At 29.3% G+C, this 18,996-nt stretch overlaps 8 protein-coding genes across 8 annotated transcripts; 5 read left to right on the top strand and 3 right to left on the bottom strand.

Annotated features, from left to right (window-relative positions):
- Window positions 1-4: 4 nt before the first annotated feature.
- Window positions 5-1,663, top strand: GO595_009913 (C2 domain containing protein; the record flags this gene model as incomplete). The annotated part of the gene is made up of 1 exon (XM_067923651.1): window positions 5-1,663. The coding sequence occupies one exon, from the start codon at window positions 5-7 to the stop codon at window positions 1,661-1,663; it is 1,659 nt and encodes a 552-aa protein (XP_067769862.1).
- Window positions 1,664-2,662: 999 nt separating this feature from the next.
- Window positions 2,663-3,238, bottom strand: GO595_009912 (ribosomal protein L13e; the record flags this gene model as incomplete). The annotated part of the gene is made up of 1 exon (XM_067923650.1): window positions 2,663-3,238. The coding sequence occupies one exon, from the start codon at window positions 3,236-3,238 to the stop codon at window positions 2,663-2,665; it is 576 nt and encodes a 191-aa protein (XP_067769861.1).
- An 822-nt stretch (window positions 3,239-4,060) lies between these two features.
- On the top strand, window positions 4,061-5,719 carry GO595_009911 (RasGEF domain containing protein; the record flags this gene model as incomplete). The annotated part of the gene is made up of 1 exon (XM_067923649.1): window positions 4,061-5,719. The coding sequence occupies one exon, from the start codon at window positions 4,061-4,063 to the stop codon at window positions 5,717-5,719; it is 1,659 nt and encodes a 552-aa protein (XP_067769860.1).
- Window positions 5,720-6,083: 364 nt separating this feature from the next.
- Window positions 6,084-6,464, bottom strand: GO595_009910 (RidA family protein; the record flags this gene model as incomplete). The annotated part of the gene is made up of 1 exon (XM_067923648.1): window positions 6,084-6,464. The coding sequence occupies one exon, from the start codon at window positions 6,462-6,464 to the stop codon at window positions 6,084-6,086; it is 381 nt and encodes a 126-aa protein (XP_067769859.1).
- Window positions 6,465-11,282: 4,818 nt separating this feature from the next.
- GO595_009909 (alpha-tubulin N-acetyltransferase-like) lies at window positions 11,283-11,966 on the top strand (the record flags this gene model as incomplete). The annotated part of the gene is made up of 1 exon (XM_067923647.1): window positions 11,283-11,966. One exon carries the CDS (start codon window positions 11,283-11,285, stop codon window positions 11,964-11,966), a length of 684 nt encoding a protein of 227 aa, XP_067769858.1.
- Window positions 11,967-16,754: 4,788 nt separating this feature from the next.
- Window positions 16,755-17,636, top strand: GO595_009908 (ZIP Zinc transporter family protein; the record flags this gene model as incomplete). Its single annotated transcript, XM_067923646.1, has 1 exon — window positions 16,755-17,636. One exon carries the CDS (start codon window positions 16,755-16,757, stop codon window positions 17,634-17,636), a length of 882 nt encoding a protein of 293 aa, XP_067769857.1.
- Window positions 17,637-17,731: 95 nt separating this feature from the next.
- On the bottom strand, window positions 17,732-18,310 carry GO595_009907 (Ras-related protein Rab-22A; the record flags this gene model as incomplete). The annotated part of the gene is made up of 1 exon (XM_067923645.1): window positions 17,732-18,310. The coding sequence occupies one exon, from the start codon at window positions 18,308-18,310 to the stop codon at window positions 17,732-17,734; it is 579 nt and encodes a 192-aa protein (XP_067769856.1).
- A 211-nt stretch (window positions 18,311-18,521) lies between these two features.
- Window positions 18,522-18,953, top strand: GO595_009906 (ribosomal protein L27e; the record flags this gene model as incomplete). Its single annotated transcript, XM_067923643.1, has 1 exon — window positions 18,522-18,953. The coding sequence occupies one exon, from the start codon at window positions 18,522-18,524 to the stop codon at window positions 18,951-18,953; it is 432 nt and encodes a 143-aa protein (XP_067769855.1).
- Window positions 18,954-18,996: the final 43 nt, after the last annotated feature.

Here is an 18,996-nt window from a genome sequence, read left to right as displayed (position 1 = left end):
AAAAATGTCTGCATCTTATCAAGAGACAAATCGATCTTTTTCCGTTAAGATTATCTCTGGTCACAACTTACCTATTGCAAACACAATACCTTCTCCCAGAATTGATGCTTACGTTAAGGTATATCAATTAGGACCTATCAGAAGTTTTATGGGACAAACAAAAGTTATTACAGATTTCAATCCAGTCTGGAACTCAAGCGAAATGCGTTTTAATGGTGTTAGAGGAACACGTCTTGAACTTGAACTTTTTGATGAACAAGATGGACTTTTACAAGATCAAAAAATGGGTGTCTGTACTTTTGACCCCAACTTTTCAGAATTACGTCTCAATCGTCCTATTGAGATTCCTGTACTTATTCTTAAGAGCGAAGCCAAAGATAAAACCAAACCAAGTACACTTACAATATCTGTTTCTATTACTGTCAAACCTATTCCACCCATGCCACTTCCAAACAAAGAATTCCAAAATCCTGTTTATGTTACATTTGATCCAGATCCAGCACTTCGAATTCGTGCTCCTTATGATCATTATGGCAATTCAGTCAAAGGTATTGTTCCATATCGTTTTGGCTATGATCTTTCAGCGGTTGTAATGTTTGATGCAGCAGGTCAATATGAATTTGTATGTTCATCAAATCGATTTATTGATGGATGTTGGCATTCTGGCAAAAATGTATGTTGCTCAACATCATCCATGTCTCAATGTATCCGTATTGATCCCAAATATCTTAATGCATTAGGCTGCAAGTCGTTGATGTTTCTTATTTCCACGAACACTTTTACTCCTCTCAAAAAGTTCTTCAACAAGGGCACCCTAACGATATGGTATTCAAATGAGGAACCAGGGAAATTTAAACGGAACAACAAATATTCACTTAATACAGCGCAACTTCAAGACTTACGTCCAGCAGGACAAATCTCGTTTGAAGTTGATGAAGTTTCTAACATCTATGTTGTATGTGAAGCTACAATCAAAGGTAATCAAATTGGTTTTTCACCATTATCATATAACTTACCACGACGCGATACCCAAATTACAGCGCAAAATCCTTCCTCTCTTATACCGATGATTTATCAAAACTTACGGAAGAAATCTGATATCAAAGAACCTAAATATCAATTTCCATTATATGTACCACATTCATTATCGTCAATAGTTCCAGGCGGAGATATTAATATTTTAACAGTTGCGGCGCCAAACTTGAAGAAGCATGCATTAAGCGCGCATTTATTTGACTCTAATTTCAAGCTGATCAAAGTTTGCGATCAAAATAATCCAAAGCCTTTAAATCATTCAAGAATGGAACACGTCGGAAGTGGTATCAATTTGACGTCACTAAATGAAATGGATTGGGACATAACGCACATCCTGTTTTTGGTGTACGGAGAAAAGCCTTTCGATAATGAATTGGAAGCAAAGGCAACAAAGGCAACAAAAGAAAACCAAATGATGCACGTGTTCTTGAATGGATCGTGCGAATTCATTAGGTGCCCTTACAAGTACAGCAGACAAGCAAACGCAATGATGTGGTTCTCGTTGTCAAAGGACCAGTTCAGTGGTTGGACTCTCATAAACTTAAGAAGAGGAATAATGGCAAAGTCGCAAGCAGAATGCGCTAAAACAATGATGGAAACAGTGAAGACGTTATTGCAGGTGAAGTAAACACTTGAATTTTTTCTTTGTTCGTTTATACACAAACCAAATCGCTGATGAGAAATGAATTTTGGCGTCTTCATGTTGTTATATCGGATGTCACTGCAATTGTTTCTGGTGTACGATTAATAGAAATCTTATTACCGCTTTATAGCTTCTTGTCTAATCATAAATAAACCAAAATATTCAAATTTATCACAAATATATCAATATTTTGAGAATTTCAAAAAAACCAATAAATTTTCCTTTTTAAAACACGCAAAATCATATTAAGGTACCTCTGTAACATTAAAAAAATTTAGCTTGATTTTATGAAGGAAGGGTTCATTTTTTGGAAGATTTCGCTTACGACTGAAAACAAAATCAAAATCCCATATTTGTTGTATATTCCTTTTTATGAATACTAATGGTGAATCAAATTATTTTTTAAATTGTTTTCACATAATATTATTCTAAAAAAAATTATAGCTGGGTGTATTAGCTGTGAAAAAAATGGATGTGTGGGGGATCGAACCCCAGGCCTCTACAATGCAAATGTAGCGCTCTACCACTGAGCTACACACCCATCTGATATTGTTCAGAATGTATATCATATATTGATCAAAATCAGAAACAATCATGGATCTTTCATCATAATATTTTGCATAAGTACTTATCAACAGTTAACTGTTCAAAATAATGAGAATATCAATATTAAATTTAATTATTTATTAACCTTCAAGTGGTTAATTTATAATTTGAATAGGATTTCGTTTAAATACATTAGGGTGCCCCATGGCCGCACAAAACCTCTCTCAAAAACAACGGTTTTGTCAATTTGGTAATGTACACCACGAACAACTGCACCGTGTAGAAGTTCAAAATCTTTTTACCAAATATCCATGTGGTCTAAGAACCATGGTGATCGTTCTTCCTTGGGCCGACAGCCACAAACATCTTTTTATTTATCATATTTTTTCAATTCATTAATGAATGAAAACATTAATATTTGATATCAAACGTTTGTTTTTATTTCTTGTGCTTGGCTGCTTCTTTAGCCTTGATTGAAGCTCTCCATGCTTTATGTGCATCTTGCTTAGTCTTAAATAATTGTGCTTTCTTTTCTTCATCCTTGATAACTCTCCATGTGACCTTCTGTTCAGCCTTTGGAAGAGCGAAAAGAGATGGAATGGATTCACCAGCTGGTAATTTCTCGGTCTTTGTATGAACGCGAACCATCTTAGCTTTATAAGCCTTAAGACGTTCAATGTTTGCTTGTTTGATTTCATCCTTTGTGTGAACACGGAATTTGTCCATTGCAATGCCCATGAATCTGGCACGTGATGGTTCAAATCCGGCAGCTTTGACTTCTTCAACTGTGAAACCACGACCAAGCCTTACTTTGCGGTTGTAACGTACTGTTGGGCAATGAACAAGTGGGCGAAGTGGACCTTCTACTGGACGTGGAGCAATCTTCTTAGCACGAATTGCTCTAGCAATTTGACGCCTCTTCTTTCTGGCTGGATCATCGAAATAGAACTTAATGCGACGGAACCAGTCTTTACGAAGGTGATCATTTGGAACTCTATTGTTCTTGCAAACCATTCCAAAAAAGGACAGCCAAACCGTCATAACCGTTTCATGATTTTCTTTTTTTCTTTTCTTATAAAATGCTATCTTCAAAATAGATTTTTGTTGCTGTTAACTTTTTATAAAGAGAAAACAAAGCTATTGAGTAAATTAAATTTAAAAAATGTTTTAAGTGGATTGAGTCATACAAATAGAAAATTTTTGCTTTTGAAGATATTCATTATATTCAATGAAAAATTTTGTAGGTTAATGATATCAATCAAAAATAGTATATAATTTTTATATTTTACAGATTAATGCCAAATTTTTTAGCGGACAGAAATAAAGCTTAATTCAAGGATTTTTAAGGCAATATTTGGTACATATATATGATAAAGATTTAAGTACAAAGGTGCATGCTTTGTTTTAATTTTGTAAAAAGTTCGACCGTTGGGATTGCTTTCATTGTACTTTGATCGGTTAAATTTATTCTCACAAAAAGTATCACTTTTTCAATTACTGGGTTAATTTTCCAAAATATAAATATTTCGGTGTCTAATAACGTTATGAAGTATTTCATGAGGTTGTTATTTAGAATTTTTTTAGTATATATAAATTTTTATTTAAATGAAATTTTATAAGAAGGATCGTTGACTGACAGTTTGAAGATATAGAGATTAAATTTTGAATTTAGATAAAGAGAGAAGAGTTGACTTTCTCTTTTCATAGTTTCCTCATTAAATACACTTGTATAGAATGATGACTCATAAAAATTCGGCATTTTCATTTTTTCCGATATTAACGGTCTCTTCTTTAAATTTCATTCAAAAATATGAATTACAAACCGCCAAAAACAAGATGGAAGGCAATGAAACACAAGAAGTGACTTTAGAAGAAAAAAGCAAATGGTTTAACCAACTCATTTCCGAAAACCCACAAATTCTTGACCTTCGCGAGAGAGTTTTACCTTGGACAGGTGGTTATTCGTTTTCTGATGTTATTTTTACAGATTCTGTAACAGTCCTCGAACATGTCAATCGTTTCAACATTCTCGAACTCATATATCAACATCTGATTGCGATTGGAATGCATCGAACAGCCAATGTTCTTCGGAACGAATCTGGTCATAATTTCCAAATCATAGATCAACCATGGGATAAAACTGATCTTTCCATTCTCGTTTCCCTTGGAGTTCTTCCACGTGAAGATCCATGGGGAATTCCACCAGAAACACATCTTCAATTTATTGAAGAAAATCTCGAAGAAGATTTCTTTGCTTCTTCTTATAAAGAAGACCCATCACAAATTTGGGTAGAGCTTCTTGATCCCACTATTAATTCCACTTTTTCATCTGAGCCTTATATTTTCAAAAATCTCAAAACTGCCACACTTCGTCGAATTGTTGTTCTCTTAGTGACTTCTGATGTTCTTGATGTTAGTGATGATGAGCTTCACAGATTTTTCCTCTCAATTCATTCAATCACATCTTCAAGTCACTTTCTCGAACATCTCATAGCTCTATTTGACTGTCACCTTCTCAAACCCACTGACAAAGAACAGAAGGAAAAGATTCTCATTATGCAATCGTCAGTTCGTGTTCGAGTTGTAAATCTTATCAGGAAATGGACCAACTTCCACGGGCTTTTCATTGGAAATAAAACGCTAAAAGCAATTGGCGAGCTCATGAAGCGTATTGTAGACAATCCATCTAAGTATTCGTCGGTCGAAAGATTTGCAAAAACTGTTCTTGCATCTCTTCCAACACTCCATTACGGCACCAAACAAGGGCTATTAGGTCCTCCGACGTGTGAACCTCGAATTCAAAACTCACAAGTTATTTTCAAACCAACATTGAAAATGATTGATTTAGATCCCCTCGAAGTTGCACGTCAAATCTCTATATTGTTCCACAACGCATTTAAGGCCATTCACTCACGTGAGTTCTTTGTCGCGCTTAGTGAGAAAAAGGCCTCCCATCAAACTCCAACACTTGTTGAGTTTCTTGATTTTGGAAAACGTTTAATTGATCTTACGATGGAAACCGTTTTAACCGCCAACGATACGACTTCAGCGGTTAACATCATCACTGATATTGCAAACCATTTAAATGACTTAGGTAACTTTGATGCAACTAATTGTATAATAACTGCAATCACACATCCACAGTTGTCACATTTAGCTGTTTTACAATCGCCACAAATTATTAAAAAAATTAATAAATTAACAAAATCTTGTGGAGCAGGTGGCGAATATAAAGAATACATTCAAATCGTTTCGACAAGGTTTGAGCAATGGCTCCCTTGCGTACCAAATATGCAGGCCGAACTTAACTTAATGCCTGTTGATGACTCACCTTCGATGATCGATGGACTGATTAACTGGGAGAAAAGAATTCCCATTTCGAATAGAGTTTCAATTCTGTACAGATTTCAAAATACTGCTTATAACTTTTGGACAATTCCACAAATACAAACAATGCTATTAAAGGGATCAAAAGTTAGTAACGCGCAGAATTAATCAATTTATAATTTTAAATAAATTTGGTTTGTATATAAATGTAATATTAAAGTTGAGCTGAGTCTATTTTAACAATTTAAATCATTATAAGAATTATTAAAAAATTGGCAAAATAAAACAAAAAAAGCCACCGGCGGGACTCGAACCCGCAACCCCAAGATTAAGAGTCTTATGCTCTAGCCGATTGAGCTACGATGGCGTTCGTTTTAGTTTAATTATGTAATTACATCTGCTATAAAATTTGGAAGTTCGAAGAAATTGAAAGATCTTTTTTTTTCATTTTCAAGCTTATTTTTTAATGAAAACAAAAAATTGATGTTAACTCACAAATGCACTAAAAAGAAAAAAATTGATAAAACTAGGTTTAGTTTGATAAAACTGCAATTACTTCCATTTCGACCTTGAATGGATCACAGAGTTTTGCAGCTTGAACAGTGCACCTGCATGGCTTGTAGTCGCCGAAGTATTCAATGTAAGCATTATCGAATGCCTTGAAATCATCCATGTTTGCAATATAAACATCGCAACGAACAATATCATGCTTTGTGAAATTAGCAGCCTTTAAAATAGCATCGAGGTTTTGAAGAGCAATCTTTGTTTGTCCGGCAACATCTTCTGGTGTTGGTCCTCCCTTTGGATCTTGACCAACAATTCCGGATGTGTAAAGAGTATCCTTGACTACACGAGCTTGAACATAGTGTCCAATTGCTGGTGGGGCATCATCTGTATGGATTTCTCTTGACATAAAAATAAGTGAAGTGATAATTGATAATAACCGTCGAAAAATACAAAAACGATGAAAGATGATTTGAAAAGAAAATAATCGTTTATATCATTTCAAAACCGTCATCATATAATTTCATAAAGTCAATTATTATGAACTTTATTTGTAATAAATGATATTTCATAGTTCATGAACTATGTGTTTAAACTGAAATTTTTTTTTAAATAAAAAAATGAAAACATATTTTTACAAATGTTTTTATTTTTAAGTTTTTTCTATCAAATCTATTTTGATGATGAACATTGCGTTTTGAATCTTCTTTAATTTTTATTGAGTAAGCAACTTAATTATTTCTGTATTTTCATTTTTGGTTGCAATCATAAGTGCTGTTTCAAATAATTTAAACATTTTCCAAATATTATTTTTCTATTTTAAATTATTTAAACAAATATTAAATCGAATGTACAAAAATTTTTTATATTTGCATCAATTCCGTTTTGCTCTAAAAGTATTTTAACCATATTTGTTCGACCCTTTTTTGATGCTAACATAAGAGCTGTCCAATATACTCTTAAAAAAATTCCAAATAATATTTTGAAATTCTATATTATTTTAATAAATATTATAAAAAATATATTAAAATTCTGTACATTGATATCAATTCCTTTTTGTTCTAATAGAAATTTAACCATTTCTGGATAACCATTTTTAGATGCTTCCATAAGTGCGTATTAAATATTTTGAACATTTTCCAAATATTATTTTAAAATAATAAATTATTTAATTAAATAATATCTTTTGCATTTATATCAGTTTCTTTTTGCTCAAGAAGTAACTTAGCTATTTCAATATGTTTTCCTTTAGCTACATTCATAAAAGCTGTTCTAAATATGCAAATTAATTATTGAATATTATATTAAAATATTAAAAAACTCAAATAAACATGCATGTAACAAAATAAATGAATCTTTAGAATTAATTTTAACTCCTTTATGTTTAAGAAGTAATTTAACAATTTCTATATGACCTTCAACAGCTGCAATTGTCAGTGGTGTTTGAAATGCTGTGAATAATCATCAAGTATTAATTTTGTATATTAAATTATAGGAAAAAATCCACAAAAAAAGATATAAAAATCTTTTACATTAACATTAATACCATTTTTTTCAAGAAGTAATTTCACTATTTCTGTATGACCTTTTATGGATGCTATTATAAGTGCAGTTTTAAATAATTTGAGTAATTTCCAAATATTATTTTGTAATATTAAAATTATATAATCAACATCAAGTAAAACAAAAAAATATTTTTTGCGTTGATATTAATTCCTTTTTGTTTAATAAGTAATTTCACTATTTCAATGTTACCTCTTTTAACTGCATCCATCAGCGCAGTTTTAAATAATTTGAATGATCTTAAAATAATATTTTGAATCTTGAAATCATTAAATTGAACAAAGATTGAAACAAATTAATATCTTTGTTGTTTATACTAATTTCTTTTTGTTCAAGAAGTAATTTTGCTATTTCTTGATGATTATTATCTGATGCTACCTTCAAAGCTGTATTAAATATTTGAAATAATTTCCAAATATTATTTTAAAATCCAAAGTTTTTCTAATAAATTTCAAACAAAAAAAAATTAATATCTTCAGCATTAATATCGATTCCATTTTGTTTAAGAAGCAATTTAACAATTTCTGCATGACCTTTTTCAGCTGCCTTGATAAGTGCTGTTTGAAATGTATAAAACAAATTTTAAATAATGTTATGAAACAAAAATCTCATAAAGCAAATGCTATTTTAAAAAAATAAAATCCTTTAGCATTAATATCGATTCCTTTTTGTTCAAGCAATAATTTAACAATTTCTATGTAACCTTTTTCAGCTGCAACACTAAGTGCTGTATCATCAAATGAATTGAAAAATTAGCAAATATTATTTTGAAATATGAAATAAAATATGGAAATATCTTTAATATTAATCTCAATTTTTTCTTGACTTGATTCTAAAATATATTTTATTAGTTCAATATTTCCTGATTCTGAAGATGCAACAAAAATATTTTCTAAATTTTGATGTTTTTGATTAAAATGTTTTACAAGATATAAATTTCCAATTTTTGCAGCTTCTTTGATAAGAAATTCACCAATGTTTATGAACTTTTCTTCTAAAACCGATAAAATATCATAAATCCCACTGCGAATACATAAGCATCCCAAATCATAGATATTTTTTGGTATGTATTTGCATTTCTCGTATTTATCTGATATTTTCATCCAATTCTTCTAATTTATTTTCATAAATATATTTAAAGATATCATTTCGATGAAATTCAATTGCTGTTTCATATGCACCTTTAAATGATGAATGATTTTGTTCACATAAATGAACAATTTCAATGTTTCCACCTGCAATTGCATATTTACATGTTTTATCTGTATTTGCGCCATTCATAAGTAAATATTTAAAGCAATTAATTGATCCATAAAATGCTGCATAATCAATTAATGTTACATCTTTATTATTAACGAACGAATATTTTGTTTGAGTTCATGCTCTTTTGTGTGAATAGCTTTTAAATAATTTAAATATGTATCAATTTTATTCTTTGAGAACAAAATGCAAAGAAACTCAAATTACATATAATAAGATTATATGTATAAGGATAATTTGAATCAAATAATTTCATTGTTTGATCAATTGTTAATTCTATGTTTTTTTCAGTTAAATTAAACATTGTTTCTTCAAGTGTCATAAGAAATTTCATGTTTGTTTCTTTGTTTTGAAGGTTTTTAATTTTTCTTTCTTCGTGCATAATGAATCACAATTTTCTGTGGTTTATATCAAAAGAGTGCGGTGGAAAAACTTAAAACTTTATAATTTTTAATAAATATAAATTTTATATTTTTACATAATTCATTAGCAAATTACTAAGATTTTGAAATTCTTTTGTTTTCAAGAATTTATTTTAATTGTATTTGCTGAAATGATAAATCCTGAATTTTTAACGTTCTCCTTATTTATGTGAATGGAAGACAGAATTATTCAAAAATTGATTTAAGTACTTAAATCATTTATATTTTTATCACATATACATTACTCGTTATTTTCTCTTTAAAAGCATCATAATATTTTATAAAATATGTTTTTCAAGTGAAAGATCTTATATTGGTTTCAAATATGTTTGTAAAACATTTCCATTAAACATAATATTTATTAATAACATGCACAAATTTATTTGAATTCTATATTAGAAACTATTTCGATTGACTTAGTATCATCAGACAATGCATAAACAGTTAAACTTCCTGATTGTGTTACCACATAAACATTATCTTGTAGAATCATACAGCAAATAGGTGTTGATGAACAACTCACGTTAAAATGTTGGTTATCAGCAGTATATATGTGTATTGTTGACAATGAGCAAACACAACAAAGTTTTCCATTTTGTGCCATCTCGACAATTTCGTTATTTATGAAACCTCTTCGATATTCTGTTATAGTTTCTCCAGTTTCACAACTTGCCGCTCTTACTAAAGTACCTTTTTTACTAGCTGAAAGAAGAATTGGTTGATCATTGGAAATTGATAATTTTGTAATTTCATTGTTGTGGACTTTGATATGATGTTTTACTTGGAAATCAGAAGTAGCTATAATGTTAACAAATCCTATATTGGATTCGTCGGGATAAACTATGTAGTTCTGCGATGCTGCAAATATACCTTTTGAACTTGCATTTTCTAATGTCGTGATTTTTTGCAATGTTTTGATATCATAGCATATAATCGTTCCTTTAAGTGCTACAAAAAAATGTGTTTGAGTTGATGAAATCATAAGAATTCGAGTTGGAAATTCAATTGAACGTAGAAATGCCCCATTGCTAAGATTATATAAAAGAAGATACATAGGAGTATGTGGAACATTGTTGGTCATAGCAACTGTTGCAATAAAATTTTGAAATGCAGTACTGAATAAAAAAGGTCCTCCAGGAATTGAAAGTATTGGTTCATACAAAGGAGGTTTTAAAATAACTAAATTTGTGCTAGTACATATTATAAGTGTTTCATCATGTAGAAAATTAGCGTTTCTAAGTTTCATCTGTTTTAAATTGAAAAGACGTTTAAAAATTTTATTATAAAGTTTTCCATTTCCCAAATTAATGGAAAAAGACACGAATAAGAATGATACCATAAAATACAGCACTATAGTGTTTATTTTAATTTTTGATTTTTACTTTCCTATTAGTGTTTTCAATACAAATAATATAAAAATATGAAAATACCCATGCTATACAAATAGCCATGAGATCTCTTGTTGTATTAAAACAAAAGAATCCGCCTATAATTGTTAGAAGAGATCCTTTATATTGTGGATCACCCATTGAAAAAGGAAATCCAGGCAACCTTCTTGGCTTAAGTACCTTCATCTCAACACCATAATAAACACCTACATCACCTAAAGCTGTGTAAACAAGTTCATTTAGATATTGACCAACAAAAATTAATGGTATTCCAAAGAAAATTCCTTGGTAATTAATTCCAGCTTTTCTTAGTGTGGGGAAAGAGCACAAAACTTCAATTATTTTTAAAGTTTGAGAAATTTTGATGAATTTAGCCTGTGTAAGCCACTTTGGCAATGAATCTGTAAACATGTATATCCAGGAATAAAATAGGTAAGGGAATATTGTTGAAATAATTGCGCAAATCAGAATGATATCCATTTTGGAGGAGGACGTTAATCAAAATTAACGTCCTTTTTATTTCACACCCAATGTTAAAAATTTCAATGCATTTTTTTTAAAAAGTGCTATTTCCGTTGTGAATACAGGATTGAAATGAAGCACAAAGGAATCCGTTATCTTAATGTTGGTGAAGATGGAATTGCTATTTTAAAGCCAGAAATGTGTAAGAAGCCAAATGCAGACCTTGTTTCATTAATTAATGATATTGGTATAGCTTCATCAAAAGCGCAAGGGCTATCTCACATAATAACAACATTTAGTACTTTTACAGGAGGTGACAATACTCTTTATATTTTAGTAAACCAAGAACTAGGTGAAGTTCTTGGATTTGTGAAAGTTGGATATCGACATCTTTTTCTTTGGGATAGAGTTGGCCAACAACATGAAACAGAAACGCTTTGCCTTCTTGATTTTTTCACTTATCCATCGCAACAGAGGAAAGGTTTTGGCCGAAAATTAATTGATAGAATGCTTTCAGATCAAGGCCTTGAAATGTCACAAATTCCGATTGATAGACCATCTGCACTATGTTTTTCGTTCATGAAAAAGCATTTTGGATTATCAGAATACCTTCCACAAGCAAACAAATTTGTTGTATTTGATCAATATTGGGAAACAAAACACCAGTTTATTGAGCCTCATTCGCTTCGCGTACAACAGCCTATGACACCACAAAGAAAGCAGCCTCAAAATCGCCTTCTTGAGCCACCATTACATGCACGAACACCTCAAAGGAAAACTGGTTATAACCCTATAACATGGGAACCATATGACTAAAGGATTTGTACTGTTATCATATTCTGTTATTAAATGATAATATAATCAGGAAATGTGTAAATTTCAAAGTTAAAGAATAATATGAATAACTGCAGGGAAATCAATGAATAGCCTAAAAGAAAACATGTAAGGAAAAACAAAATGAAATATATGCGAAATTTGAGAAATTTCTCCACTCAAACATTTTTTGGCTTTACTTTTTAAGAGAACATGGATTTCCAATCCCAGATTTTCATAGCTTTTATGATGAAAAGACTTTACAGGTAAAAAATTTTATCTTTACATGTATATATATGAGTGATAATCTTTTTAAAAACTTGGAAACGATTTTCTAAGGAAACATTGTATCAGGAAAGGTACAAAAATATTTGTTAAAAATATTTGGTTTGACGAAGCGAAAGGAAAATTATGAAATCAGATATTTTTTTTCAATGACCTCTATCGAGAATTTTTTGAACGATATCGGAATCGACCTCACAATTTTCACAAACTTTTTAAGCACGTTTTTCAATGCGTTCAATTAACTGCTATTAGCATTCGGATGGAAAACAACCTTGAAATAGAGCTTGTGGATGACCCATCTGATTCAACAGCTTCTGCAGAAGAGGGAATAGATTGCTTTGGGGTAAGTCTTATTTTCATAATCATTTTTATTGGGATTTTTATTTTTATTACATTTGGTACAGAAATTTGTTTTTTTGCAAAAGTAGACAGAATTTTTCTTGATGCAGTTGGGTCAGGCGAACGGAATTTTGTCATTTATGAACTTTGTTCAAATTCATGTATTATTTTATTTTTTATTTTAATTATGATTGGGTTTTATGTTGGTGAACACAAACCCAAAAGTAAAATTGGGTTATGTTGCAAATCAGCTGTAAGTCTACTTTTGATAATAACATTGATTTTTCATGTACTCAGTTGTAATTTTTCTTATGAGGCGCTAAAATATGTTGTTCCATCTAAGTACGACTCCTACCACAAGAATGCTTTGGAAATTATCAAAAATGTTACTAAAGATATCAAAGCCTACAATTGGTTTTTCAATCAATTTGGCTTCTCTGATAAAGAAGCGAATGAAAGCGTAATTAATGAAACGCTTAGCGCATTGATCAAATCGAATTGTGAACAATGTTATCGTTATCAATTAAGAATAACAGTCATTGTGTTTATAGCACTCTCACCTATCACATTTTTCTTTTCTTGTTGTTTTAATATTATTCGTGATGCAATCAAAGAGGAAAAAGAAAAACAAGAAGAACGCAAATATTTACCAAGAAGGGGCCCCTTAGTCACTATTGTGAAAAGTGACAATATCGAAAAAAGTGATGATAGCGAAAAAAGTGACAATAACGATAAAAGTAAAAAAACGAAAAATAATTCCATTGAAGAGGAGGATTCAAGTGATGATTAAAACATTTTTTTGTAAATTTCAAACCACTTATATGTAAAAAATACTTTTCGTTTAAAATATTGTTGGGTTTAGTATTTTTAAATTGTTTTTCTTTAAATTTATAATTTACATGAAATGTGAATGTCAAATTTTTAATGAGCATTAAAGTAATTTAAATTTAATATTCAAGAAAAAGTATAATTTTATTAAATTAGTTGACTATATGATAAATTGAGCAGACATTTATTAATCAAAATCTCAAATATGTGGTTCAAAAAAAAGGTCTCAATATAAGCGGTTATGCCATAATTTAATTATTAAGTTTCCATATGGGGATAGTTTCAAGCCAAGAAATGGAAACGTATTTAAAACAGAATTTTGATTTAGAGATAAACCAGGATTTAGTTACATATAGAGAATATATTAATAAATTACTGTTACTTGAGAAGATTATTTTCTCAATAGATAAATACAATGTTCAGAAGGCAATTGAATCAACAATGAAGTTATTTATTAAAAGTTTCCCATTTTCATGGCACTTTATTATGTGTCGATTGATTTTTGCATCTTTCATTTCTCAAAATAAAGATACTTTCTTAATTTTTAATTATTTAATGCTTATTGAAAAAAAAGAAGAAGAAATGTTTGATCAAAGTACTGATAGAATTCTTCATGTATTCACGCAATTTGTTCTTTCGTCTAATACGCGCGAATCTGATTACATTCTACAGAAGATGAATGAACAAAATTTGATTGATCAAACTATAATTAAAAGAAAAAAATCACTTTATTTTGCACAACATCTATCTGACAAAACAATAAATAAAATAAAACACAATGGAAATAATTATATTTATCAGGACCTTATCCAAGAAGTTAAAAAAGATGATTGGGAACTTCATAAGAAACATATAAAAGAAGGTCATAATCCAAATGAAATTGCAAAAATAATTCGAAATGATGAAATCGAAAAACTTCAAGAAATATCAACACAAAATGATTTTAATTTTAATCAAAGAATTGCGCCATCACTTTATGAAAGATGTTCATTTATTAATCAAAGAAATATTACGTTAATTGATTATGCGGCATTTTTTTCTGCAGTTAAATGTTTTAAATATTTACTTATGAATGGCGCAAATATAGATAACACAGGTAAATATGCAATTGCCGGGGGGAATTTAGAGATCATTCATTTATGTGAACAAAATCATGCATTAATGGAAGATTCATATGAAACAGCGATTGAATTTCATCGAAATGATATTTTTTATTATCTTTATGAAAATAAAATAAAAGAAGTTAAGAATTTAACTTACTTAGTAATTAATTGTATAAAATATGATAATTATGAAATCTTTTCATTTTTGGAAAATGAAGGAATTGAAGTAGATATCTTTATTATTAATGAAGCTGCAAGAAATGGAAATATATTCTTTGTAAATTATTTTCTTGCTGGTAAGACATATCCGAAAAATTTGTTTTTTTTATCTTTAGAATCAGGAAATATTGAATTTATTAGATATTTACTTGAGAAAAAGGGTCTTAATGTTAATGAAAAAAATTATTATTTGTTTTATATAATGCTTTTTCAAGTAATTTGTTGGAATATAAATATTTAGAATTTATATTTAATTTTTATAACTCCACTTATGTTGTGTTCACATAATAATCACATTGAAATCGTTAAGTTACTTCTTGAACAAGAAGGAATTGATATTAATGCTAAAGATGTTTGTATTTTTTCATTAAAAATTGTTTTAATATCTTTATATTACGAAAAAATATTTGGAAATTATTTAAATTATTTGAAACAGCATTAATGTATGCAGCTTCAAATGGTAATGTAAAAATAGCAAAACTACTTCTTGAGAAAAAAGGAATTGATATCAATGCTAAAGATATATATTCGTTTTATTTGATATTTTTAATAACAATTTATAGTTTGAAAATTTTATATGGAGATTGTCTATTTTAATTAGGAACATATTGTTTTATACCGCAAAAAATATTAAAATGATGAAATTAATCCTTAAACAAAAAGGAATTAATATTAATGAAAAAGATATATATTTATTTTAATCCGTATTTATATTAATAATTTGATGAATATAAATACAATTTGGATTTTTTTTGAAGTATTTGAATCAATTTTTATTAAGGCAATTAAAAATGGGGAAATAGATATGGTTAAATTCCTTCTCGAACAAAGAGATATTGATATAAGTGTTAAAGATATTGATATGTTTTATGTTGGATTTATTTTAATAATTTTGGATTTTTAAATAATATTTAGAAATTATTTATAATATTTAAAACAACACTTATTTTGGCATCTGAAAATGGTTCTGTAGAAATCGTCAAATTAATTCTTGAACAAAAAAGAATTGATATTAATGCCAAAGATATTTATCTGTTTTATTTAAAATTTATTTTAATAATTCGATATTTTAAAATAATATTTGGAAATTATTTAAATTATTTGAAACAGCACTTATGAGAGCATCTGAAAATGGTCATATAGAAATAGTTAAATTACTTCTTGAACAAGAAGGAATTGATATTGATGCTAAGAATATTTATTTTTTTTATTTGATATTTATTTTAATAATTTTATATATTAAAAAAAGATTTGGAAATTATTTTAAATGTTTCATACAGCACTTATATTTGCATCTGATAAAGGTCATACAGAAATAGTTAAATTACTTCTTGAACAAGAAGGAATTGATATTAATGCTAAGAATATTTATCTGTTTTATTTAATATTTATTTTAATAATTCGATATTTTAAAATAATATTTGGAAATTATGTAAAATATTTTATAAGGCCCTTGCTTGTGCAGATAAAAAAGGATATGCAGATATTGTGAAATTATTTTTAAAACCAAAAGATTTTGTTTCAATATTTCTTCATTCTTAAAAGTTCGTAATGAACTTTAAAATTTCATTTTTATAAGCTCGATTTGATCCTTTCCATGTGGAATAAGTTAATTTAATAATATGTATTACTCATATTTTATTTATTTTTAACCTTTTTAAAAATATTTATGAAATGTTAAAAAGTTTTTACTCTTTTTTAAACGTCACTTTTAATCGATTCGAAAATTTAAACCAAAAAATTAATATCCAAAAGTTACACCACTTTTAATCGGGCGTACATAATAATTCTTCTAAAAACTCTATTTTCTTATAAAAATATGAACAACAACAAAACATTGTGATGTGAAGTGTAAACTTGTTTAATTTGATAGCAAAGGATAATGATTGAAACAATAAATTTCTTAAAAGTCTAGATTTTATGAGACTCATTTTTTACATATAAAATTGAAACCTATTTGAAAATTGAAAACTTGAATGGTCATTTAAAAAAATTAAACACCTTCCACTTCAAACATATGGAAAATAATTCCTTAAAAATAATTTTTACTGTTGTTATTTTAGTGGCTACAATTATAGGAAATGCAGGTCCATTATTATTTGTCACAGTAAAATGGGTTGTAAGACTTGAATCAATGGCATGTGGAGTGTTTTTAGGAGCGGGTCTTACTCATTTATTAAATGATGCGTTTGAAGAATTTGGTAAGCTTAATTATATTCGATATCCTGTTGCACCAGCTGTTACAATAATATCATTTTTTCTTCTTACAATTGTAGAATTTTTCTCATTTTCTGAGCATGATGCCAGAGCATTAAGAAATAAAGCATTAAATATGAACCAGAAAAAAAATTTATTTAGCGAAGACAATTGTGAAGAAGATGAATCTGATGAAGATTCAAACATATCGAAAGAGTTAAAAAAGACATTCAAGAAAATGGCAGGCGCAACAATTTCGTTATATGTTATAATGGCTATACATTCTATAGTCGAAGGAATTGCTTTAGGTATTATGACAAAGCGTTCATCATTGATTGCAATTTTTTGTGCAATTGTTGGCCATAAGCCTGTAGAAGCATTTTCTCTTTCACTCATATTACTTAAGGATAATCCATCAAAAATTATATTTTGGGTATTAGTTTGTTTATATTCTCTTTGTTCTCCAATTGGAATCATTGCTGCACATTTTCTTGGGAGTCATAGTGGATATCTTGCGCTAGGGCTCATTGCTTCCTTTTCAGCAGGGACTTTCTTGTTTGTTGCTTGCCATGAATGGACAGAGATGCTTTCTCAAAAATCAATAATTAATTGTTGTGAAAAGATATGGCACTTATTTTTCTTTGGGTTGGGTGTCCTTTGGATGTTACTTATAGCTATCTTGGAAATGTATATAGAAGATTAAATAAATGAGTATTTCTTATAAGTTTATTAAATTGTTAATTTTAAGTATTCAAAAAGTTCAGGACGATCAAAACCGCTTTTGTATACATTCTTTCCTTAGCAGCATCCACCTTTCTCTTCTGGAGGCTGCTGTATGTCTTGTACCACTGTTTCTGTTTCAGACTCTTGTTTGCGGAATTCAATTGCACGTCTGATTAATTCCATGAATGCTTCCTCAACATGAGTACCTGTGGAAGCACTTGTTGCAAAAAATGTATATCCCATCTCATTTAATTTTTGGCATGTTTCAATTAATTTTGTTTCATCTTCAAGTAAATCTACCTTATTCCCGCAAATTACAATTGGTATATTTCCGCCTGTATTATCAAGACATGACACCCATGAATTTATACTGTCAAATGATTCTTTAACAAGAAAATCAAAAACAATCATAGCTCCAAAAGCGCCTTGGCAATAAATTGGGGCCATTGACCTATATTTTTCTTCTCCTGCAGTATCCCATACTTGAATTTTGTAGCTTTCATTGTTAATATTTACAATATTTTGTGTATAAGCTGCACCAATTGTTGGTAGTTGATCTCCTTTATATGTGTTATTAATCCACCTTTTAACAAGTGATGTTTTTCCAACACCACTATCACCAAGCATTACAATTTTGTTCTTTTTGGATGACATCCAAAATTTTTACTTCGATACCACTTTTTTACTTGGAAAACTTCCCCACACAATACAAATTTTTGTTTTGAAAGAATTTGGCTGGTCTTTTCAAATAAACGTTTTCATTTCTAATATCGGTCGTTTTCACCAGACGGTTAGTGAAGAGAACGTTAATATTATCGGGTTTAAACGTTCTTACATATAAACGGTTATGGCCTTTCTTTAGTAAATGTCTTCACAGAAGACTCTTCTTCAACCAGGACGTTTTGTTATCCTTCTTAATGGTCGCCATGCTGGAAAAAAGGCTATTGTTTTACAAGCATATCCAGAACCAACAGAAACACGTAAATATCCACATGCTGTTGTTTTAGGTATTGAAAAATCACCAAAGAAACTTACAAAAGATATGCCACAAAAGACTCTTGTAAAACGCACACAAATTAAAACATTTGTCAAGACAGTTAACTTCAATCATCTCCTTCTTACACGTCATACAATGAAAGACGATGACTTCTGGAACAAGGTTAAAGCGGATCAAGTTATTAAATCCATGGAAGACGCACAACAAAAGAAGGCTGAACTTCAAGCTGCATCCAAGGTTCTCCGTCAGAAATATCTTAATGGCAAAATGTCATGGCTCTTCAAGCCCCTCAAATTCTAAATAAAAATAATAATTTTATCATAATTTGATCATTTTTCTATCT

This window comes from Histomonas meleagridis, assembly GCF_020186115.1.
Source record: "Histomonas meleagridis strain 2922-C6/04-10x chromosome Unknown scaffold_143, whole genome shotgun sequence".
Classification (NCBI taxonomy): domain Eukaryota; phylum Parabasalia; order Tritrichomonadida; family Dientamoebidae; genus Histomonas; species Histomonas meleagridis.
The sequence above is the reverse complement of the archived record's forward strand: the minus strand, read 5'-3'. Positions and strand labels throughout refer to the sequence as shown.